This window comes from Lethenteron reissneri, chromosome 10, assembly GCF_015708825.2.
Source record: "Lethenteron reissneri isolate LAM-NWPU_2019-01 chromosome 10, ASM1570882v1, whole genome shotgun sequence".
NCBI lineage: Eukaryota > Metazoa > Chordata > Hyperoartia > Petromyzontiformes > Petromyzontidae > Lethenteron > Lethenteron reissneri.
This window is the reverse complement of record NC_083788.1, coordinates 6,479,811-6,504,850: the sequence shown is the minus strand read 5'-3', so window position 1 is coordinate 6,504,850 and position 25,040 is coordinate 6,479,811. Positions and strand designations below refer to the sequence as shown.

The window sequence follows — 25,040 nt, the reverse complement described above, 5'->3', positions numbered from 1 at the left end:
AGGAGCTGTGGTTCTACTGCCTGTAGTAGCTGTGGTTCTACAGCCTGTAGGAGCTGTGTTTGTGCAGCCTGTAGGAGCTGTGGTAGGAGCTGTGGTTGTGCAGCCTGTAGGAGCTGTGGTTCTACCACCTGTAGTAGCTGTGGTTCTACCACCTGTAGTAGCTGTGGTTCTACCACCTGTAGTAGCTGTGGTTGTGCAGCCTGTAGGAGCTGTGTTTGTGCAGCCTGTAGGAGCTGTGGTAGTAGCTGTGTTTGTGCAGCCTGTAGTAGCTGTGGTTCTGCAGCCTGTAGGAGCTGTGGTAGTAGCTGTGTTTGTGCAGCCTGTAGTAGCTGTGGTTCTGCAGCCTGTAGGAGCTGTGGTAGTAGCTGTGTTTGTGCAGCCTGTAGTAGCTGTGGTTCTGCAGCCTGTAGGAGCTGTGGTAGTAGCTGTGTTTGTGCAGCCTGTAGGAGCCGTGCTGGATGTGAATGTCCGTGCTCCCTGCTTCAGCTGCCCCGGCTGTTGGTGCCGCGTCCCAACCGCTGGCGGGATGAGCGGGGACCTCGACCAGGGAGTCCTGCAGAGATACGCGATCCGCAAGAGACTCGGCAAAGGGGTGAGTGAGTGTGTGTGAGTGGGTGTGTGAGTGGGTGGGTGTGTGTGAGTGTGTGTGAGTGTGTGAGTGAGTGTGAGTGAGTGGCGTGTGTGAGTGTGTGTGTGAGTGTGTGAGTGGGTGGCGTGTGTGTGTGTGAGTGAGTGTGTGTGAGTGAGTGGCGTGTGTGTGAGTGAGTGGTGTGTGTGTGTGAGTGTGTGTGAGTGGGTGGGTGGGTGAGTGTGTGTGTGTGAGTGGCGTGTGTGAGTGTGTGTGTGAGTGTGTGAGTGGGTGAGTGTGAGTGTGTGTGAGTGGCGTGTGTGAGTGTGTGTGTGAGTGTGTGAGTGGGTGAGTGTGAGTGTGTGTGTGAGTGGCGTGTGTGTGTGAGTGGCGTGTGTGTGTGTGAGTGAGTGTGAGTGAGTGAGTGGCGTGTGTGTGTGTGAGTGGGTGTGTGTGTGAGTGTGTGTGAGTGTGTGTGTGAGTGGCGTGTGTGTGTGAGTGAGTGTGTGTGTGAGTGTGTGTGAGTGTATGTGAGTGTGTGTGAGTGAGTGAGTGGCGTGTGTGTGTGAGTGGCGTGTGTGTGTGAGTGTGTGTGAGTGTGTGTGAGTGGGTGGGTGTGAGTGTGTGTGTGAGTGGCGTGTGTGTGTGAGTGGCGTGTGTGTGTGTGAGTGAGTGAGTGTGTGAATGGGTGAGTGAGTGAGTGTGTGGTGTGTGTGTGTGTGAGTGAGTGGTGTGTGTGTGTGAGTGTGTGTGAGTGAGTGAGTGTGTGTGTGAGTGTGTGTGAGTGGGTGGGTGTGAGTGTGTGTGTGTGAGTGAGTGGTGTGTGTGTGAGTGAGTGTGAGTGAGTGAGTGGCGTGTGTGTGTGAGTGAGTGTGTGAGTGGCGAGTGTGTGTGTGTGAGTGGCGTGTGTGAGTGTGTGTGAGTGAGTGAGTGGCGTGTGGGTGTGAGTGTGTGAGTGAGTGAGTGGCGAGTGTGTGTGTGTGAGTGGCGTGTGTGAGTGTGTGTGTGTGAGTGAGTGTGTGAGTGAGTGTGTGAGTGAGTGGCGTGTGTGAGTGAGTGAGTGAGTGGCGTGTGTGAGTGAGTGAGTGGCGTGAGTGTGTGTGAGTGAGTGACGTGTGTGTGTGAGTGGCGTGTGTGTGTGTGGGGAGCGGTGGCGCAGTGATTAGCGCGCTGCGCTGCGAAGCTGGTTTTCCCGAGTTCCAATCGCGCTCACGGACGGCCACCAACACCGATGACGATTATCTGAACAGGTGCTGGGCAACCCCTAGATCGACTCAGCCTTAAATTGAGTACCTGGTGCGGTGCGGTGCGCCACCGGTGAGTGTGATGTGTATGTAATTGTTGATTTGTATTGTGATGAGTGATTGTCTTTGTGGAGTGGGTGCGATGTGGGAGTATGTTGTAGTATCTGTACGTGGGGTGATTGCTGTGGTGTCTGTGATTGGTGTGTATGGAGAGGCGATACAGCGTGATTTGCGGTGCGTGTGTGCGGTGCTAAGGTTTTTATGGTGAGTGTGATGTCGTGTGGTGTGGTAAGTGTGGTTGCTGGTATGTACGTGATCGTGCACGAGTGTGGTCAGTGTGATGTGGAGAGTGAGCGTGTGGGTAACTCATTCAGTATTTTTTCACAGTACCGGCTGACAGCCCACTGTGATGATATTAATTTTGCACGGGCGATCTTGTGACAGATGCAAACAACACGGGGAGCCACTGCGATGAGATGTCACTGTGTGTGCGGCGTGATTTGTGGCAGTCTGTGTGTGGGATCTTCATTTGGAGCTTTCGTGACTGCATTATTAAAGTCACGTATAAAAAGAAAATAATAAATTAAATACTAGCATACGACGTTTCGATTGCAACACAAGCAATCATCATCAGGTATAAATGAAATAGAAACAGAAATTTAGTATACTTAGAAATGTAATGTATTAATGTATTTATTACATTGCATTTCTAAGTATACTAGATTTGCAACACAAGCAATCATCATCAGGTATAAATGAAATAGAAACACAAATCTAGTATACTTAGAAATGTGATGTAATACATAATGTAATACTAGATTTGTGTTTCTATTTCATTTATACCTGATGATGATTGCTTGTGTTGCAATCGAAACGTCGTATGCTCGTATTTAATGTATTATTTTCTTTTTATACGTGACTTTACCGAAAGAACCAAAGAGTAGGTCTGTGTGGGCTTTACTTTACACAACGCCGCTGATACATTTAAAATTACAGATGGTAATGATGATAATGATTAAGTTGCCTTGATGATGATGATGCTGATTGTAATGTGGGTGACCTCTACCCCTGCTGTTGCAGATGATGATACTGCTGCTAACTGATGCTGCTCTTGATGATGATGCTTTTGCTGTTGATAATGGTGATCCGTATGATGCCGATGCTTTTGCTGGTGTTAATAATGATACATCATCATGATTATGTTTACAATGGTCATGCCAAAAATTTTCATCGTGGTGATGACGTAATAACGATGAAGATATGAACAATTATGACCGTGATACTTTATAAAAACACCTAACCATCGTCAACCTTGATCTATCCACTGCTGAGCGAGATCACTTGAGCTGATCTAATTGCTGTATCTGAAAGTGCATGAAGAAACCTACAGGACCCTATCCTCACCCCGATAACATTTGGCAACCCTGCAGCATTATTTGTATTCAACACTAAGACTTTGGACCGGTTTTGATCATTTGGCCTCATCAGCAGAGCAGAGTCAGGCTCGCGAAAGCACGAACGACCAAAACCAAAGGACGTGCTGATGCCAGCAAGAATTGGTCAGTGGATGGATATATATTTGATTACTGCGATAAAAACAATAACAATAAAATCAGCTCAACACTTTCCGTTAAAACCCATGTGTGTGCGCGCGTGTGCCCTTATAAGGAGAACAAATGTATAATTTGTGACGTTTTGGGCAATGTACCTTCTTTATTAGCACGTGGCCATATAATGTCGCTGCCATATACGACGAGTTGTGGGGAAAAACATATCCTGGTGGTCGCTGTGAATGGCTTTGGCATACCTGTCAACCCCTTATCAGTGCCCCTACCTTATTACAGACCAATTCAGACCGTAGTGGTCACCCCGTGCTCCCTGATACATCTCAACCTTCATCCTCCAAAGTCCCATCGCAAGGGAGAAACACAAACACAAATACACACACAAAAAGAGTTGCTCGTATTAAAACGGCTGGATGCCATATGGACCTAAAAACTCAATTTCTCCGGACAAGAATAAGGACTAATCCGTATGGGTTGACGCGGTATTCTTTGGCAAAAAGTGTGTCTCCGAGTCCGTTTCTCAGTTTGTAGTGTCCACATTTGTTTTATCCCCCCCCTCTCCACCCCACCATGCAAGCTCAGTCAGTAAGTACTCGGGGTCTTCCAGACTTCATTCATCGCAAACCCCCCACGGCCACCACGCTGCGTCTGTCAGCGTAGACCAATGTACCCCTTCCCATTTAAATGAAACTCGTTGCACGCCGCACGCGCCGGATGATTGTTAAACACGCCGCGCGCAAAGCATTCGACGTGTTTACTTGGCCCAAAATAATGTTTGGGCTATACGGGGGATATTTAGCTTTGTATTTGTGTTTGCACGTGTTCCATGTGTGTGTTTGTACGCGTGCTTCGCGTGTGTGTGTACATGTACACGTGTTGAACGCGACGAACATGGCATCAATTGCTTAGTCCGTCGCATGGGACGTATTTAACAATCGGGCAGCGTGGAAGGAGTTAATTTGAATGGGGAGTAGTAAATTGGGAGTGTGGTGGTGGTGGTGGTGTTAGGGTCGCGAGGACTTGGTGTAACCGTTCAATTTTTTGTAAGAAAAATCATTATTTTGCGAGGTCGCTGCGCTAACAGCGGTCCACAATTAATAAACAACAACGACAACAACAACAGAAAACCACAACACAGCCCGTCAATAACACCGCTTGTGCGTGGCCTTAAAAGGGAACAAAAATTGGCGACGTTTCGTGGGGGGGAAAAAAATACAATTCTTCATAGCACATTAATGTTAATGTCTTTTTAAATTACTATTCTTCACACAGATATTGAGATGGAACGATGACATCATCCACGAGACCGCGAGATTTAGCGGCGGCTTGGATTGATCGTGGCCGATTATGATGATACGATCGTCAAAGCTTTACGAAGATCATAATTAGAATGCGAAACACTTGCATCGGAGAACATGGGCTGGGGTTAGCTGACACCGTCTAAGCTGTCGATAAATTCACGTAGATAGGTTCAAAGAAAGAAAAAAACTACGATGTTTCGATCACAACACAAGCGGTCGTCCTCCTCCTGAACCCATCTATGTGACTTCACCGAAAAACCCCAAAAAATATTTGAGAAACCACCAGACCTTTTTTCACACATCACATGATTACACTGATCAACAAAAAAAAATTCTGGCCTGGACTTTTGCAGCTGTTTTAGACTAATTTCAGGGTGCTGATTCCAAATCTGATCTCAGATTTGCTCTATCACATCTCATTTTTATGCTATCGGCTTACCCCATTTTCATTGATTTTACCTGAAATTAACTCTGTCACTTATGATTGCAAGTTGTTGCGAGTCAGTGACTGCTTTAGTGTTAAAATATGGTGCTGTATTTTTAGGATAGTGTGTTTATAATATCATTTTACGTAGATATCCAAATTGATTTAATATTTTTCTTCTGCAGTTTTTATTGAAAATGCAATATTTGATATCTCAAAAACCTGATGTGATAGACAAAAACTGATGCCAGATTTGGAATCAGCACCCCAAAATTACATTAACACCGTTGGAATACCTTATGCCAGAAAAAGTGTGTTGACCAGTGTTATTATTCCACGCGACACTTTTTGAGCGCGCACAATTACCACCGATTGGCAACTGCGTTCAAAACCACCAAACCGTGGACCGGTTTTTGACATTCAGATAGAGAGAGAGAGACAAAGAGGGCACACACAGAGATCGAGAGAGAGGCAGAGAGACGGGTTTCATTGACCCAGCAGCAACAGCAGCAGCGGCAGCTGTAGCAGCTTTTGCCCTCCTCGTGTTCCCTATGTCAAGTCTACAGGAGACACAGAGAGAGAGAGGGCATTGCAAACGATGCCCGTATCCGTGGCTGGTGCGGGTTGGGGTGTGGGGGGTTTGCGGTGGTGGTGGTGATGATGATGGTGGGATACGTGAACAGCGCTTCTGTTTACCTGGCAACGGAGTAAACATTTTAGAGTCGGCGACACGGAAGTTTCGCTCTGAGCCTAATGGAGCCAGAGACCCTCTGTTACACTCGGGAGACGTGAAACTGCACACAGCTGACTGACACACACACACAGACACGTACCGTAAATATTGTACAATATACGCGCGCATTAATATATATAAGCACGCACATGTATGCACACGCGGTAAGGCTGCTGCTGCTGTGATGTGATGTAATGGTTGTGGCCGAAACGTCGTGAGAATTATTTTATTATGTTTTATTTTTGTAATTTTATTATTTTCCTTCTACGTGACTTTACCAAAAGAACCAAGAAGAAGGGCAAGTTTATTTCGCTCTCTCTCTCTAAATTCCCACCCCACACAGCCACCTGCACTCAGACGTCAATAGGTCTAAAATGTGGGTAACTTACAACTCTTTCGAGGACGTATGGAAGAGTTAAACCTCCTCTAGAGCTCCCTCTAGTGGAAGCCCTTCCGCCAGCAGTGGCGTGAGAGCGAGCTATTGCAGGGCTGCGCCTTTATCTTGTACGTACATTCAGACGCATGGTACACGTGCGTTATTGGCACGTGTTATACTGGTAGAAACCTCCTGGTTACACCAGCCCACAGGGGATTATTGTGTCCGTCCGTCGTGCAGGGAGGGGCTGGGTGAGGAGTGGAGGATGGGGAGGGGCTGGGTGGGGAGGGGCTGGGTGGGGGGTGGGAGGGGTGGGGCTGGGTGGGGAGGGGCTGGGTGGGGAGGGGCTGGGTGGGGAGGTGAGGGTGGGGAGGGGAGGGTGGGGAGGCGCTGGGTGGGAACGGTGGGGCTGGGTGGGGGGGTGGGAGGGGTGGGGCTGGGTGGGGAGGGGCTGGGTGGGGTGTGGCTGGGTGGGGAGACGCTGGGTGGGAACGGTGGGGCTGGGTGGGGGGTGGGAGGGGTGGGGCTGGGTGGGGAGGGGCTGGTCACCCCGTGGTGCCCTTATAAAACTCAACGTTTAACCTACTCACGCCGGCTTGTGCCCGCCCTCACAGTCGGGCATATTTGCGGAATACACCACGCCGCCGTTGACCCTGCAGGCCATTGACCGAGCAACCCAACGTTCCTACCAGCTCCCTCCGCAGCAGGAATGTGTTGGTGATGTGTATTGTGGCATTTCTTTGGTGTTTAGTGCAGTCCCGCAGTGTATACAGCAGTATCCAACTCTTATCTACTCTATCTCTCTCTGGCCGTCCTATATATTATGACAAAGGGCCATAGCCCGAAACGTCGCCTATTACAATATCAACTTGTCCACCACTGCCAATGCAGTGTCACCAAATCATTTGTATTGGAGGTACGGTGGTGGGTGGGTAGTGGTGTGTGTGGATGGGTGTAGCGGTGGGTCAGTGGTTAGCGCACTACGTTTCTAACCCGGAGTTCTAGGTTCGATTCCCGGCCTGGGACTCCACTAGGTCAGCACAACCCTTAAATGAGTCAGTAGTGGAGAGACAAAGGCCGCCCGGACGGTGTTGACCACACCACCCCCTCGTGTGCCGTGTCTCCTTCATCGGAGCTACTCGTTATCAGCACTTGCCCCGACAATTCGTGAAGGCTGCACGGGGTATCTTTGTCTCTGTGTATGTATGTTTACGTGCATATGGACAGACGTTTGAGTGTATTGTGTGCAATTTCCTAATGGTGTTGTTTTGCATTTGGCTCCATACGAAAAGCTCCTATTGCAGATTATTTACATGTTGGTGTAGATCGTTGCAAATCTATGACTCGGGTCGCCCTTCAAAAGGAGAACTCAAAGTTCTACAAAATAACGTCAATCTATCCATCGATAGATCGTGATATGCGTGTAAGTATGTGTGGGCACCACGGTGGTGAGATGTTATCTCCCTCGCCTGGTATACATGATGTCATGGGTTCGATCCTGACCCTGATGTCTGCTGCTGTATATTTGGAATTTGCTCTCTCGGTGGTTGCGTGGATTTTTCTCCGGGTCCTCTGGTTTTGTACTCCACATTTAGAATCAACATCACGAGTTCGGAGTATTTGGCTGCTATAAATGTCCATACGACAAGCCACTTCGTTGAGCTATCATTTGTGACCAGGTCGCTTCTGAAAAAGAGCTATAAGTTCAGTGGGTCTTACCTGGTAAACAATATTTTTACTTGAGTAGTAGTTTTAATAGTAATAGGTTTTTACCCTTTCAACTGGTACAAAAACTGACACCTTTATACAAGGCATCATGTTTGCAATAACCACAACACAAGCAGTCAAAAGAAACAACTCTGATAATGATAATGATTTTCAGTGTCAGTTTTTGTACCAGTTGAAAGGGTAAAAACCTATTACTATATTTTGCCACTGGTAAAGTGATTTTTCTATTCTTGTGCGTGGCAGAAATGTGATTCAAGATCTCCACGCCAGAGTTGAGGTCTGCTGCTGCTAGCCACGATGAGAGGGCTTCAGCATAGACAGTGTTCATGTCGCTGTCCCTCTGTTCATTGGGCGCAGATCATAGTTTGCGTTTCGTGGCCACAATTGCTCAACTGTGGCTTGTCTTCAATATATCCCTAAGGGCCTCTATGGGTCTCTATGAGTCTCTGTGAGTCTCTTTGTATCTGTGTGGGCCTCTGCATACCTCAATGTGGCTGTGTGGGTTTCCTGTATTGGCCCATGGTTTGCCTTGCATGGCCACAGTCTCACGCTGTGGCAAGGTTGGCTAAGAATTGTGCGAAATAAGTTGAACATACCATTGGAACCTCATTTGCCAGTAGCAAAATATGATAATTGGTTTTTTACCCTTTTATCTGGCAACAAAACTGACACCTTTTTTGCGAGGAGTCATGTTTGCATAGACCACAATACCTGCAGTCATAATGCAAACAAAAAACACAACTCTGATAATGTATGCACTGTCCTTGAAGTTGATTGGTCCACACCCGAGACAGCTTTTCTTAGAGCCTAGTCTCACATGGTGTACCATGTGACAGCTTTTCTTAGAGCCTAGTCTCACAAAAAACCAATTATCACAAGTTGAACATACATACATTGTGTCTGTTTTTTTGATGTATGAAGGAGGTATGCGCATTGGCCTGGTGATGATACTGATGATGCGGTTGATGGTATTTGTTTATTTTGATGCATGTGCAAGCACAATACAGTAATGTATTATATTGTATGGGGAGGTTATGGTAATGCTGTTCTGTGTGTACGTACACAATGTCGCGTGTTTATGTATAGTGTGTGTGTGTAAGTCGACTTAGTACCTGGTGCAATGTGTAAACATTGCCACTTGGGAGACAAAAACAGCGAGGCGTGGTGCTGGCCACGCTCGCTAACAGCACTTTCCCCAAAAGTATGGTAAGGCTATACGGGGGTTCTTTGTCTTTGTGTGCATGTACAACGATACCCACTACGGGGAATCCCATTAAAATTGAACGACTCCCTCCCCCTGCACCCCCCCCCCCCACCACTTTCCCAAGGGTCCACCCACCTCTTTGGATATGCCTAGTGAACGTGAAAGAGTAGACCAAATACCCTCGAGAGCTGGCTCGAGTGGAGGCAGTTGCAGGGCTGCACCTTTGCCTGCCAACGAACACGTGCCCCCCAAAACATCACGTGGTGCTCATTCGCTCCCTGTGGACGAGTGCACAAAACACCGCCGATTTCTTCGCTTCAAATACATCATTGGTGTTCATCTTCTTGGTTCTTTCGGTAAAGTCACGTAGAATGGAAATAATAAAATAATAAAAATAAAACATAATAAAATTATTCTCACGACGTTTTTATTATGTTTTATTTGTATTCTTTTATTATTTCCATTCTACGTGACTTTACCGAAAGAACCAAGAAGATGAATCCCTGCAGTCACGAAAGCTTTAAATCGAAATCATTGGTGTCTTTACTCTCCCATCTTAATGGCACGATTCGGTGCAAAACCGTAGATTCTCAGCGTCAATTTAAGGTGGAATTTGCACGTGAGTCGCATGCCGTTGTCTGATCGCACGATGATCGTGTCTTTGTTTTGTTTGTTGTTGTAACGATCTTACACGCCCCGACTGGACATGTGAAAAAATTAACCCGTAAAAACAAAGTTTTTCACTATAAATCCTTTATATGCGTGGCATCAGTTTTATTTTATTATTAATTTCTGTTTTTCTTGAGTAAGAGTTTCATTTTTATCACATTGGTATTTTAAATAAAATATGAAAAAAAAAATTCCTAAAAAGTGTAAAATTTTGGGGAAAAAATTTTCACTAAAAGAAATTGTCACGCACAACGAGTCTGTGTGCAAAATGTCAACTCGATTGGATCACGGGAAGTGGGTTAAAAAACGACCGAAAGATTTGCACGGTCGTAAGCGCGCAAGCAAGCAAGTGAACTTAATATAAAGGATTTAAAAAGAGCTTCATAGCTCATCGGATTCCTCCAGTATAAGTTATTCTCATTGCATGCTAAGATCAATAGTTACCTGCTTGTTGACTCCATTTGTAATTGTGTCGTGATAAGTCGATAGGGTTCATATTCTTAGTTTTTTCGGTAAAGTCACGTAGGTAGAAAAGTTAAATTAATAAAAGTAAAACTCTCACTTGATACAGCTATCGTGCTGTGACGGTTCCACCTGAAGACGGATGCTTGTGTTGCCTCCGAAACGTCGTGATTTTTATTTTATTCTTATTTTACTTTTATTTTTTTACCTACGTGACTTTACCGAAAAAAAACTAACAATATGAATCATTGCAGTCACGAAAGCTTCAAATCTAAAATCGATAGGGTTCATCTACCCGAGCCGATTTGCGTCACACGGAATGTATTTGCCATCGATTTGTGTTCCTGCAATACCGTATTTTCATTGCCTCTCGTGCCGCGGTTGTTGTTGTTGTTGTCGTCCAGATTTACGTTTGCTTCCTTGCCTCGTGACTTTATTTTGTTCGTTTGGCTTCTGTCATTTCGATGCGTAAAGGTCACCCTCGCAATCCTAGCCCCGGTGACTTGATGACTTTTCCCAACTTGGCTAAACAAATTCATATTGAGACACTTGAACGGTCGAAAAGCCGAATAATCAGCTGTAAAGGTCTCCCCCCCCCCCCCGCCGTAGTTAGACGTCATTTGCGTAAACGGCCACCATAGATTCCCAAATTACTTCTCATTCATTGAAATGGCCTGGGTAATTGTACACACACAATGCAGATTAGCTGATTGTCATGTACACATGGAGATGATTACCGTGTGCGTATCGGTTGGTGCTGAAGGGTTAGGGTAAGAGTGGTGTGTGTGTGTGTGTACGTAGCGTGTGTTTGTATTGTGGTGTGTGTGTGTGTGTGCACCAAAAGTCTGTTAAGGCTATAAGGGGATCTTTGTTTTTGTGTAAAAATATGGGGAGCGGTGGCGCAGTGGTTAGCACACCATTGACGATTATCTGAACCACCCGGTGCTGAGCCTCCCCAAGGTTGCCTCAGTCACAAATTCGTACCTGGTGTGGTGTGTAAACATTGCCAGTGGGGAGACAAAGGCGGCCGGGCGTGGGATGGCCATCCACTCCCTCGTGTGCTGTGTTGCCTTCAAAGGTACTCACTAACAACACTTGCCACAAACGCCTGTTAAGGCTATGCGTGGAATCTTTGTCTTTGCCTTCACGTCTATGAGTGTCGGCCTATGGGATTGTGTGGAAGGGTTATGGAAAGAGTCGTGTGTTTTGTGTCGCCTGTATAAATATAAATGCATGGAGGTAGTGTGTATAACGGTGTGTGTGTGTGATGTCTGTGTGCGTGTAGGCCTATGGGATTGTGTGGAAGGGTTATGGAAAGAGTCGTGTGTTTTGTGTCGCCTATATAAATATAAATGCATGGAGGTGTGTATAACGGTGTGTGTGTGATGTCTGTGTGCGTGTAGGCCTATGGGATTGTGTGGAAGGGTTATGGAAAGAGTCGTGTGTTTTGTGTCGCCTGTATAAATATAAATGTATGGAGGTAGTGTGTATAACGGTGTGTGTGTGTGTGTGTGATGTCTGTGTGCGTGTTGGCCTATGGGATTTTGTGGAAGGGTTATGGAAAGAGTCGTGTGTTTTGTGTCGCCTGTATAAATATAAATGTATGGAGGTGTGTATAACGGTGTGTGTGTGTGTGTGATGTCTGTGTGCGTGTTGGCCTATGGGATTGTGTGGAAGGGTTATGGAAAGAGTCGTGTGTTTTGTGTAGCCTGTATAAATATAAATGCATGGAGGTAGTGTGTATAACGGTGTGTGTGTGTGATGTCTGTGTGCGTGTAGGCCTATGGGATTGTGTGGAAGGGTTATGGAAAGAGTCGTGTGTTTTGTGTAGCCTGTATAAATATAAATGCATGGAGGTAGTGTGTATAACGGTGTGTGTGTGTGTGTGATGTCTGTGTGCGTGTTGGCCTATGGGATTGTGTGGAAGGGTTATGGAAAGAGTCGTGTGTTTTGTGTCGCCTGTATAAATATAAATGCATGGAGGTAGTGTGTATAACGGTGTGTGTGTGTGTGATGTCTGTGTGCGTGTAGGCCTATGGGATTGTGTGGAAGGCCATCGACCGCACTACAGAAGAAGTTGTCGCCATCAAGAAAATTTTCGACGCATTCCGTAACCGTACGGACGCACAGGCAAGCCGAATCAGCGGCACAGCATCAGCGTGGCCAGCCAGGGGCAATCCGCTGCTGGATGAAGGCTTCCACAAGCCACCGCCACCGCCGCCACCACCTCTTGCGCTATTGCGATGCCACAACTCAGTGAACTTGCAACGTTGACCCAACGTTCCATTTTGACTGGGAATCCACCTCGCACCTGCAGCTGGATTCTAGATTTGAAGCTTTCGTGACTGCAAGGATTTATATTCTTAGGTTTTTTCGGTAAAGTCACGTAGGTAAAAAAATAATAAAAGTAAAAACAAAAATTCAGGGCCTACCTTGGCTCCTCCCACCCTCAACCAGTATATATACAAGTACTGTTTTCTTGGGATTTTATCTCACTTGATACAGCTATCGTGCTGTGACGTTTCCACCTGAAGACGGAAGCTTGTGTTGCCTCCGAAACGTCGTGATTTTTTTTTTTACTTTTTACTTTTATTAATTTTAATTTTTTACCTACGTGACTTTACCGAAAAAACCTAAGAATATGCAGCTAGATTATTGTAAACCCAAAGAGCCTCAATTCCATTTCTCTTCAACTCTCCCATTTGTAACCTGATTGTCTCAAACTTGCTCATCTGTAATTTGGTTATCCGACGATCTCCAACTCACTTATCAAAAACCATTATGAGAGACTCGATTATGCAAAACTGAATTATATTACTTGCCGTAAAGTCATATTCCAACTTGATTCATTAGCTGCTGAATAATCTGAGACTCAAATATTTGCAATTCGGTATCGAAAACTCGATTTTTAAACATTCGATTTCTCAATACTCAGAAATCTGAAATGCAATTATTTGTCACTCTATTTTCCTAACACTCAATTTCCCCCATCATTGATTATCTGTGGCAGCGGTCGGGAACCTATGGCTCGCGAGCCATATATGGCTCTTCCGGTGACGGCATATGGCTCCCAGACAATTTTGAGTTGAAAATTTTTTTTTTTTATTAAAAAAAAATCAGTTTGGAACTGATTTTAAAAAACTTGTAATATTGCTTAATAATACTGTGTCATTTTAAAGTAAACAGAAATTAGTTTTGAAGATAAATTTCACGGGTCACGGGTCCCGTGACCACAAGTCGCATTAAAAGTAAGACGTATTTAATTTATTATACGTTAAAAATACTATATGGCTATCAATGAAAGATATTTAGAAATATTTGGCTTTTATGGCTCTCCCAGTCAAAAAGGTTCCCGACCCCTGGTCTGTGGTATGAATATTGAAAACTCGATTTCTGGCGAGCTAAAGTTTTACAATTGATCAAAGGTCAAATCTGCAGGCTTTAATTTGCAACCGGGTTTCTCCGGCTCGGCATACAACATCCAGTCTACCCCTCGCTACAGCTGTGACTTATAGACTTTCCTACTCCACCCTACCAGCGACCGCATGAAATATTTCTTTCAGAATTTATGAGAAAGTTCACAAATAACCGGTAACTCACATTTGAAACCTGAACACAAAATGAGATTTGAGAATATTTTTGGTCAATTTGTAATGGATAAAGTATGGTGGTATGAGTGTTTAGAGATGTGCGTATTTGTAAGGTGGCGTGTGTACAATGTATGTCGTGTATATTTTTAATCATGCGTGCGCGTGTGCGCGTGTGTGGGTTTATTTTTCTATACAGAGAACATTTCGAGAAGTAATGTTTTTAAAGGTGAGCTAATTTAAAGTGTTTATTTCATCGTAACTATCATCATCCCTGTTATCATGGTAATCATCATTTCATCATTGTGATCATCAGTTTCATCTTAATCATCATTTATGTGCTCATCATATCATCATCATTATTATTATCAGCACCATCATCCATCCAAAGCTAACGGTGGTCATCTTATTGGTAGCCTGGTCTTTCTCATGAGAATGTGCAATGTCCACCACTGGCTCATTTCTTCCACCAGAGCTGAGCACTGCTCTGCACCCATTTGAGCTTCGGTTTTGAACGACCAATTAATTAGTTATATATATATTTCGATTTAAAGCTTTCGTGACTGCAGGGATTAATCTTCTTGGTTCTTTCTGTAAATTCACGTAGAATGGAAGTAATAAAATAATAAAAATAAAACATAATTAAATAATATAAAAAATATATAAAAATATAATATAATACATTTATATTATATTATTATATAATGTTATATTATTATATAATAATATATAATAATATATTTCTCACTTCCCTTCTACGTGACTTTACCGAAAGAACCAAGAAGATATATATATGTTTAGGTTATGCTGATGCACAAGCACAATTAATAATAATAAAAATAAAACACTTATCAGTTATAATAGGTGACATTTTGAACAATGGCCCTTCTTACAAGGTACGAATTTTTGGTGAATTAATTATGATTCTTCAACTCTAAGATTGCCAATCGATGACTTTCCTCGGTCTCCCTGTCACCAGGAGTTTGACCACCCCAACATCGTGAAACTCAAGAACATCATCCGCGCGGACAACGACCGTGACATCTATCTCATCTTCGAGTTCATGGGTTCGTTCCTCGTGACCCCACAACCTCCTCCTGCCACAATGACAAAGACAAAGCTCCCCACCGCCCCTGCCCCCTGGTGTAGCCTACACAGATTCTTGGGCCAAGTGCTGCTTGCGAGCTCTCTAATATGAAGGCCTTCCCAGCCCCTACGACATTCACACACCACGCCAGGAGCTGATTTGACGCCCAGTCGAACCCATCACCGGTTCAGATGTTTGCCGCTGATGTTACCCAAGGGCGGTATTCAAACTGGGATCGCACAGACGCTGCATGTATACTCCCACGAGCACAACGAAGATGCAACTCGCTCCGAGCACGGCTGCCTTTGTCTCCCCAGAGCTGAAGTTTTACACGCCGCTCCAGGTTGTTATTTAATGCCGATTCGGCCTTGGGGAAGACCAGGGTCAGTTCAAATTCTCATCACTGATCCTCGGCCGTAAGCAGGAACCTGGATCACGCACCAGGTGTGCGGCGCAGTGCGCTGACCACTACATTACCTCTCCCCCAGACCACTCCTAGTCCTACCACTTGTACACAACTACACTCTCGTGCCTGGGATTGAATCTCCTGGACTGACCAATCTTGATGGATCTCACAAGCTCAGCCCGATTTGTAGAACTTTGTAGATACCCAGGAACGCAAGGTGCAGTGTGTGCGTCTCACTTTCTGGGAGCTACGTGCAATGCGGAGAAATGTGAGATTAAATTATTATTTCCCACGCACTCCTTCCCATGCAATCATTCCAGTGGCGTAGTAACTACGTTGTCAGTTCAGGTGATGCGGCCATCGGTCAGTTGCATTCATTCCCTACCATCGTCAGTCAGATTGTCATTTCCCCTGCATTGAACTTCCTTTCCATTCCCTTTAATTCATCTGTGCATCCTACAATTCTCCTGTATTCATTCCCGACCATCATCCGTCGGATTGTCAATTCCACCACTTTCAATTTCAATTTCCTTTCAGTCCTTTGCGTTCGTCTGTGCATCCTCCAGTTATCCTGCTTTCCCGACCATCATCTATCAGATTGTCAATTCCTTTGCATTCAATGCCCTTTCATTTATTCCCATCCACCCCTTCTGTCTGTCTGTTCGTAAATTCGCCTGAATATTTTTTTTTTCAGTTTAACAGGTAGGCTTTCACGAGCAATATTATCCATAAAAAAAGTTTTTCTTGGGTTGGATCGCGTAAGTTTGTCGTTAAACCCGCCACAGCCAATTAGTAAGGGTTGTCACATAAACAAAACGTGCCAATTAGTTACTAGTTGAGCACACCGGTGTGTTGACAATAAACCTGCAACATTTACAATTCGCGCATGACGTTTCGCTGGTGATGACAACAAGCCTCGTCAACTGTGAGCTCATGGGTTAGTCCCTCGTGACACTCCGCAAGCCTTGCATTAATCCAGGCATGTCCAAAGTCCGGCTCGCGGGCCAATCACGGCCCGCGGACAGATTTCATACGACCCGCAGCTTCGGTCTTATAACGTGTTAGTTATGGCTCGCCAGCTCTGTCAGAATAAATACATCATAAAACTCATGGAAATGTAAGGTATTCTATACGGTTTGTTCAATGTTATCTGACTGAATGAAAGACAGAATTGCGTTTTTAGAGTTGTTCCCGTCTGCCTGAGTGGCTTATATTTGGTTACATTGTCATTTGAAAAATCAAGGTAATTGTGACAATGAATTTTTTTTATAACAGTGTGTATTTCCACGTAACTTTTGTGGTTAAAACAATGTCAAAAGGAACTATTGGCCCCCCGGGCATCTTCACTTTATCAAATGTGGCCCTCTTTGCAGAAAGTTTGGACACCCCTGCATTCATCAATTCATTCGTTCGTGCTTCCCATCCGCGTGTCACTGCAGACACGGACCTGCACGCTGTGATCAGGAAGGGGCGAATCCTCAAGGACATCCACAAGCGCTATATCATGTACCAGCTGCTCAAGGCGACCAAGTACATCCACTCCGGCAACGTCATCCACCGCGATCACAAGGTCTCGTGGCGCACCTAGCCTGGCACGGGAGTCGCAGCGACATGACCCGCCGTTGAACCGGAGCCGGGGTGGCTGCTCTTGTTGTTGCCGCCGTCTTTGCCGTTGTGCGTGCGCGCTTGCCCTGAAAAGTCTGTTTGATATTCTTAGGTTTTTTCGGTAAAGTCACATAGGTAAAAAATTAAAATTAATATAAGTAAAATAAAAATAAAATCACGACGTTTCGGAGGCAACACAAGCTTCCGTCTTCAGGTGGAACTGTCACAGCACGATAGCTGTATCAAGTGAGAGAAATTCCAAGAACACAGTACTTGTAGATATACTGGTTGAGGGTGGGAGGAGCCAAGGTAGGCCCTGAATATTATTTTTGTGAGGTTCGGTGCGGCTGAAGCACGCTGTTAGGAAAAAAACTAAGAATATGATTCCTTGCAGTCACGAAAGCTTCAAATCTATAATCTGTTTGAGGCTATATAGGGGATTTTCTTCGTCTTTGTGGCAGAGCGCTAGTGTGTAGCGGTATGCGCGCCGAGCTACGAAACTAGTGACGGCAGTTCGATCCCCGCTCACGGCTAACACCAAGTGACGAATATCTGAACCGGTCCTGGGCCTCCCCTAGTTCGACTCAGCCTCAAATGAGTACCTGGTGTGGTGTGTAAACATCGCCATTGGGTGAGCGAGTGCGTGAGGAGGTGGGCGAGTGGGTTGGTATGCGAGTGGGTGAGTAAGTGAACGGGTGAGCAGGTGTGCGGGCACGTTGCCGCGCAAAGTGAACAGGTAGTGGGTGTCTTCATCTTCTTGGTTCTTTTGGTAAAGTCACGTAGAAGGGAAGTAATAAAATAATAAAAATAAAACATAATAAAATAATTCTCACGACGTTTCGGCCACAAAGCAAGCAGCCGTCCTCAGGTGAAGAACAGGTCTGTCGAGAAGACAGAGTCTGAATGACAACCCCAGGCTTGGAGCGTCTTTTTAAGCTGGGTTGGAGGGGGGGGAAGAGCGCCTTGACAAAAAAAAGGTAGTGGGTGAATAGGTGAGTGTGTGTACGTGCGGGCGGGTGGGCAGTCAGCCACTTTTCTTCTTTCTCCCGCTCCCTCAACGCCGCACGCGAAGAGAATCCGCTTTCTCAAGCCGTCCCGTTAGGTCACGGAGGCGCGCCGTTTCAAGCGTAACTCGTCCGGTGCCGTGTCTCCTCCGCAGCCGTCGAACGTGCTGCTGAACAGCGAGTGCGTGGTGAAGGTGTGCGACTTTGGGCTCGCTCGCTCCGTCGGACCGCTCGCCGTGGAGGGCGGCGCGGGCAGTGGCGTCGGAGGAGGAGGAGGAGTGAGGGGCGACCCGGCGCTCACCGAATGCGTCGCCACGCGCTGGTACCGCGCGCCCGAGATTCTGCTCTCAACGCCCAGGTGAGAAGGGGCACCCACCCATCCACCCGCCCGCCCGCCCGCCCACCCACCGACCCACCGACCCACCAACCCACCCACCCACCCGCCCACCCATCCACCCACCCGCCCACCCATCCACCCACCCGCCCACCCACCCACAGACCCACCAACCCACCCACCGAACCACCCGCCCACCCGCCCGCCCGCCCACCCAACGACCCACCAACCCACCCGCCGACCCACCCGCCCACCCGCCCACCCACCCGCCCTCCCACCCGCCCTAAACCCACCCGCCCACCCACCCTCCCACCCACCCGCCCGCCCACCCACCGACCCACCAACCCACCCACCCACCCGCCCACTCATCCACCCACCCGCCCACCCACCCACAGACCCACCAACCCACCCACCGACCCACCCACCCGCCCACCCACCCACCCATCCACCCACCCACCCGCCCACCCACCCACAAACCCACCAACCCACCCACCGACCCACCAACCCACCCACCCACCCGCCCACTCATCCACCCACCCGCCCGCCCACCCAACGACCCACCAACCCACCCGCCGACCCACCCGCCCACCCACCCACCCACCCGCCAGCTCACCCTCCCACCCGCCCACCCACCCACCCACCCTCCCACCCGCCCACCCACCCACCCGCGCGCGCGCACGTTGGGCTTGCCGCGGAGAGGACGGCGCAGCAAGCGTTGACTCGAGCTGTGCAATGTGGACGGGATCGAGCGTGGCCCCTTTCACACGCGTCGGTCTTGTCCGGGTGCTCCGGTTTACTCCTGTCACGCAAACACTCATTTATTGGGCGCCACGGTGGCAAGATTGTTAACCACCTCGCCTGCTATGCAGGAGGCGGAGGGTTCGATCCAGACCTGGACGCCTGCTGCTGTATATTTGGAGTGTGCGGTGTCTCTCTCTCTCTCCCCGTGGTCGCGGGGATTTTTCTCCGGGTCCTCCAGGTTGTTACCCCCACATTTAGAATCAATGTGCGTTCAGAGTGTTTGGCTGAAATGCATTTCCACGCGGTAAGCTACTTCGTTTGTAGCCGTGTCGCTTCTGAAAAAGAGCCGTATGGCTCAGTGGGCCTTACCTGGTAAAATAAAAAAAAATTGTTCAGTTTTAGTTTAATTGGTCAATAACACCTTAATATATTGATTTCGTCCTCCTGGGGCCTTTGAGTCGTCCCCTCTCTCTGCGAGGGCGAGCGAGTAGCGTGGTTGCGGCTCGTTCCAAGTTGAAAGAATTGAATGCACAGCGTGTGCGATATGAGCCTAATGGGTCTGTCTATATTCAAGTAAGTTTTAAATCTCCCTAATTGATCGAGCAGAACACATTTTTTGGCGATGCTGCTGCGTTGGCAGTGGTGCACACGCAAAATAACAAATCAACACAATCGGGGCAGTGTCAGCAATACTTAACCAATGCTGTAGGACAAAAAACACATCGATAATAGGCGACGTTTCGGGCAATGCCCCACCCCCACATAACGTAGAGAAGCCGGATAGGTATAGTTGTTGATACTGGTAGGAACCTCCTGGTTACACCAGCCCACAGGGGATTATCGTGTCCGTCGTGCAGGGAGGGGCTGGGTGGGGAGGGGAGGGTGGGGAGGGGCTGGGTGGGGAGGGTGGGGCTGGGTGGGGAGGGGAGGGTGGGGAGGGGCTGGGTGGGGAGGGGCTGGGTGGGGAGGGGCTGGGTTGGGAGGGGAGGGTGGGGAGGGGCTGGGTGAGATGGGTGAGGAGGAGCTGGGTGGGGAGGGGTGGGAGGGGTGGGGCTGGGTGGGGATGGGCTGGGTGGGGAGGGTGGGGCTGGGTGGGGAGGGGCTGGTCACCCCGTGGTGCCCTTATAACACTCAACGTCTAACCTACTCACGCCAGCTTGTGCCCGCCCTCACAGTCGGGCATATTTGCGGAATACACCACGCCGCCGTTGACCCTGCAGGCCATTGACCGAGCAACCCGACGTTCCTACCAGCTCCCTCCGCAGGAGGAATGTGTTTGTATTTACTTCTTCTTGAATCTAAAAACAAATGAAGGAGGCATCATTCCACGATGGAGCCGTTTCATTCCTCTGTGCATTCCCTGCTATGAGAGATCAATCACGAGACACTGACATTGACAGATAAAACAACAGCTGACAAGAAGACGCATGCGGAGGTGAATACTTGGAATTGCACCGAGAGACGGGGTGAATGCACGTGTGTGTCGTGTGTGTCACGTGTTATTTGTGTGTGTGTGTATGTAAGGTGCTCGCTCACAGCACTTGCCCCAACAGTCTGTCAAGCAGTGGCGGCTGGTGATATTTATTTTTGGGGGGGCGCATTTTTTTTATTTTATTGAGGGGGGCAAATAAATATAAAGCAGTACCAAAAACCATTTTGACTACTTGAATATAAATTTTGATGATCTTTATTTACATTTCAGACCAAAAGAAGTACCAAAAAGCATGTTTCCTACTTGACCATAAATGTTTCTCTTTTATATACATTTCAGACCAAAGTACCAAAAAGCATGTTTCCTACTTGAACATAAATGTTTCTCTTTTATATACATTTCAGACCAAAGTACCAAAAAGCATGTTTCCTACTTGAACATAAAAACGTTAGTTTCATGCTATTATCAATATGGCTGCGGCTACTTTCATGACGTTTGCATTTGTCAGAGAGATGTTTGAGGTCTCTTACCCCCGTCGTTGTCCACAAAACTTCAGTGCCGAGACTTTGAAATAAAAGACAGGGAAAACAAAAAAGAGAATTGCTAACATCACATCCAGCCAGCCACCTCCGTTTCTCATAACAAGCGCGGGTGAAGCTTCGTGTGTAGCTTCGTCCTCTGTCACTGGCCTGCTGCTGGATTTGTAAATCGGGTTGGTCCGGTCCGAGATCCTTTATCTTTTTTATTTATTCCAGCGAAAGCCTTGTGAAAGGGTTTTTTTTGTAAATAAATTACAGAATTTGGATGAACTGCTGCCATTGTTTACACAAAAAATTTGATCAGCCTAGCAAGTGTCAAAGTGGTGTCGCCTTCGCACTCGCAGTAGTGGCCTACAGCGTAAATTTGAATGACAGGTGACGAGAACCAATCAGATTGGATAAAATAACATGTATCCAATTCTGATTGGCCAGGGACGCAACGAATTGCGCCCCGAGGAGAATCTTTAAGAAACCAATTAGAGACCAGCTTCAGGTCACATGCTGTCCGAAAATGTAAAGTCTCACATAGACATCCATTTGTCTGGCGCCCCGCATGAAACACATTGAAAAACATAGAAAATAGTTGACCGATTAAAGCCAGTTTTTATTAAATGCTGATGCTTTTCTTACTACCAGCCGGCACATCGTATGAAAAAAATATTTTATTTATGTATTTTTATATAAATTTTGCATATGTATATTTCTTGAATATTGATGGGGGCGGCGCCCCTGCGCCCTCTATTGACGAGCCGCCACTGCTGTCAAGGCTATACGGGGAGGTCTTTGTCTTTGTGCACTGCATTAAGTTCGATTCACGCTCACGGACAGGGCGCTCCCTTAGGTCGACTCAGCCTTAAACATCAGGCACTGGGGAGACAAACCCACATTCATAGGTGCCGGATGAGAGCACTTGCCCTAACAGCCAGTGTAGGCTGCACGGGGGACCTTTGTCTATGTGTCTGTGTGTGCGTCTGTATACCAACACCAGTGACGATTATCTGAACCGGTCCTGGGCCTCCCCTAGGTCGACTCAGCCTCAAATGAGTACCTGGTGCGGTGTGCAGTAAACATCGCCACTGGGGAGACAAAAGCGGTCGGGCGTGGTGCTGGCCTTCATAGGTGCTCGCTAACAGCACTTGCCCCTACAGTCTGTTGAGGCTATACGGGGGATCTTTGTCTTTGTACACTACTGTATGACCACGTGTGATTCTGTGTGTGAGTTTCAATGTTATTTGATGTATCTCTATGTATGCACATGCAATGTTTGTTTGCTATGTGTCAATGTGTATGTGTATAAGTGTGTATCATTGTGTGTATCTATACATAATATGTATCTGTGTGTAAGTATGACTGTGTGTGTGTGTATCTGTTTCCTATGTGTTTGTGTGTGTCTGTGTTTGTGCCTCTGTTGTATGAGTGTGTGTGTGTCTCTATGTATGCACGTGTATGTTTGTTATGTGTGTGTGTGTCTCTATGTGTGCACGTGTATGTTTGTTATGTGTGTGTGTGTGATGTGTAATAATAACACTTTAATAACCCTAGCAACGCGCGTGTGTTTACATAGCGACCGCCAGAAACACGCGGTGCGTGTGCGTGGTGACGCCTCTCTTACAATCACCACCACCATCACCACCAGTAGTGGTGGTGATGTAGCTACCACCACCATCACCACCACCAGTAGTGGTGGTGATGGTGGTGTAGCTACCACCACCATCATCACCACCAGTGTAGCTACCACCACCACTACTGTCACCATCACCAGTAGTAGTGGTGGTGGTGGAGTTACCACCACTACTGTCATCACTACAGTACTACTACTACCATCATCATCATCACCACCAGTGTAGCTACCACCACCACTACTGTCACCATCACCAGTAGTAGTGGTGGTGGTGGAGTTACCACCACTACTGTCATCACTACAGTACTACTACTATCATCATCATCATCATCACCACCAGTAGAGCTACCACCACCACTACTGTCACCATCACCACCAGTAGTGGTGGTGATGTAGCTACCACCACCATCACCACCACCAGTAGTGGTGGTGATGGTGGTGTAGCTACCACCACCATCATCACCACCAGTAGAGCTACCACCACTACTACTGTCATCACTACAGTAGTACTACTACCATCATCACCATCACCAGTAGTGGTGGTGGTGGTGGAGTTACCACTACCACCACTACTGTCATCATCACCAGTACTGGTGGTGGTGGTGGAGTTACCACCACTACTGTCATCACTACAGTACTACTACTACCATCATCACCATCACCAGTAGTGGTGGTGGTGGTGGAGTTACCACCACCACTACTGTCACCACTACAGTACTACTACTACCATCATCACCACCACCAGTAGTGGTGGTGGTGGTGGAGTTACCACCACTACTGTCATCACTACAGTACTACTACTACCATCATCATCACCACCACCAGTAGTGGTGGTGGTGGTGTAGCTACCACCACTACTGTCATCACTACAGTAGTACTACTACTACCATCATCATCACCACCAGTGGAGCTACCACCACCACTACTGTCATCATCATCACCACCAGTAGAGCTACCACCACCACTACTGTCATCACCACCACCAGTGGAGCTACCACCACCACTACTGTCATCATCACCACCACCAGTAGAGCTACCACCACTACTGTCATCACTACAGTAGTACTACTACCACCACCATCATCACCAGTAGTGGTGGTGGTGGAGTTACCACCACTACTGTCATCACTACAGTACTACTACTACTGTCATCACCACCACCAGTAGTGGTGGTGGTGGTGGAGCTACCACCACTACTGTCATCACTACAGCAGTACTACTACCACTACAATACCACTACTGTCATCACTACAGTAGTACTGGCATCGTTACAGTACTACTACTACCACTACAGGACTACCACTACTACTATCACCACCAGTGGTGGTGGTGGTGCTACCACCACCACCACTACTGACATCATCACCACCACTACAGTGTCACTGTCACCACTACAGTGTCACTGTCACCACTACAGTGTTACTGTCACCACTACAGTGTTACTGTCACTACTACAGTGTTACTGTCACCACTACAGTGTTACTGTCACCACTACAGTGTTACTGTCACTACTACAGTGTCACTGTCACCACTACAGTGTTACTGTCACCACTACAGTGTCACTGTCACTACTACAGTGTCGCTGTCACCACTACAGTGTTACTGTCACCACTACAGTGTTACTGTCACCACTACAGTGTCACTGTCACCATTACAATGTTACTGTCACCACTACAGTGTCACTGTCACCACTACAGTGTCACTGTCACCACTACAGTGTTACTGTCACCACTATAGTGTCACTGTCACCACTACAGTGTCACTGTCACCACTACAGTGTCACTGTCACCACTACAGTGTTACTGTCACCACTACAGTGTTACTGTCACCACTACAGTGTCACTGTCACTACTACAGTGTCACTGTCACCACTACAGTGTCACTGTCACCACTACAGTGTTACTGTCACTACTACAGTGTCACTGTCACTACTACAGTGTTACTGTCACCACTACAGTGTCACTGTCACTACTACAGTGTCACTGTCACCACTACAGTGTCACTGTCACCACTACAGTGTTACTGTCACCACTACAGTGTCACTGTCACCACTACAGTGTTACTGTCACCACTACAGTGTCACTGTCACCACTACAGTGTCACTGTCACCACTACAGTGTCACTGTCACCACTACAGTGTCACTGTCACCACTACAGTGTTATACACACACAGTGTTATACACACACAGTGTTATACACACACACAGTGTGTTATACACACACACAGTGTGTTATACACACACACAGTGTGTTATATACACACACAGTGTTATACACACACAGCTGTGTTATACACACACAGCTGTGTTATACACACACAGTGTTATACACACACAGCTGTGTTATACACACACAGTGTTACACACACACAGTGTTAGACACACACAGTGTTATACACACACAGTGTGTT

The 25,040-nt window shown here is 47.1% G+C and overlaps 1 protein-coding gene across 5 annotated transcripts in view; it reads left to right on the top strand.

Moving 5' to 3' along the window:
• Positions 1-25,040, top strand: part of LOC133340849 (extracellular signal-regulated kinase 2-like) — a 50,138-nt gene that overhangs the window by 5,603 nt on the left and 19,495 nt on the right. For all 5 annotated transcript variants that reach the window (XM_061549281.1, XM_061549280.1, XM_061549285.1 and 2 more), the window contains exons 2-7: positions 487-592; positions 12,306-12,404; positions 14,061-14,090; positions 14,841-14,928; positions 16,794-16,924; positions 18,119-18,321. In XM_061549281.1, coding sequence (XP_061405265.1) covers positions 487-592; positions 12,306-12,404; positions 14,061-14,090; positions 14,841-14,928; positions 16,794-16,924; positions 18,119-18,321 — 657 coding nt within the window. The remainder of the gene's footprint in view (positions 1-486; positions 593-12,305; positions 12,405-14,060; positions 14,091-14,840; positions 14,929-16,793; positions 16,925-18,118; positions 18,322-25,040) is intronic.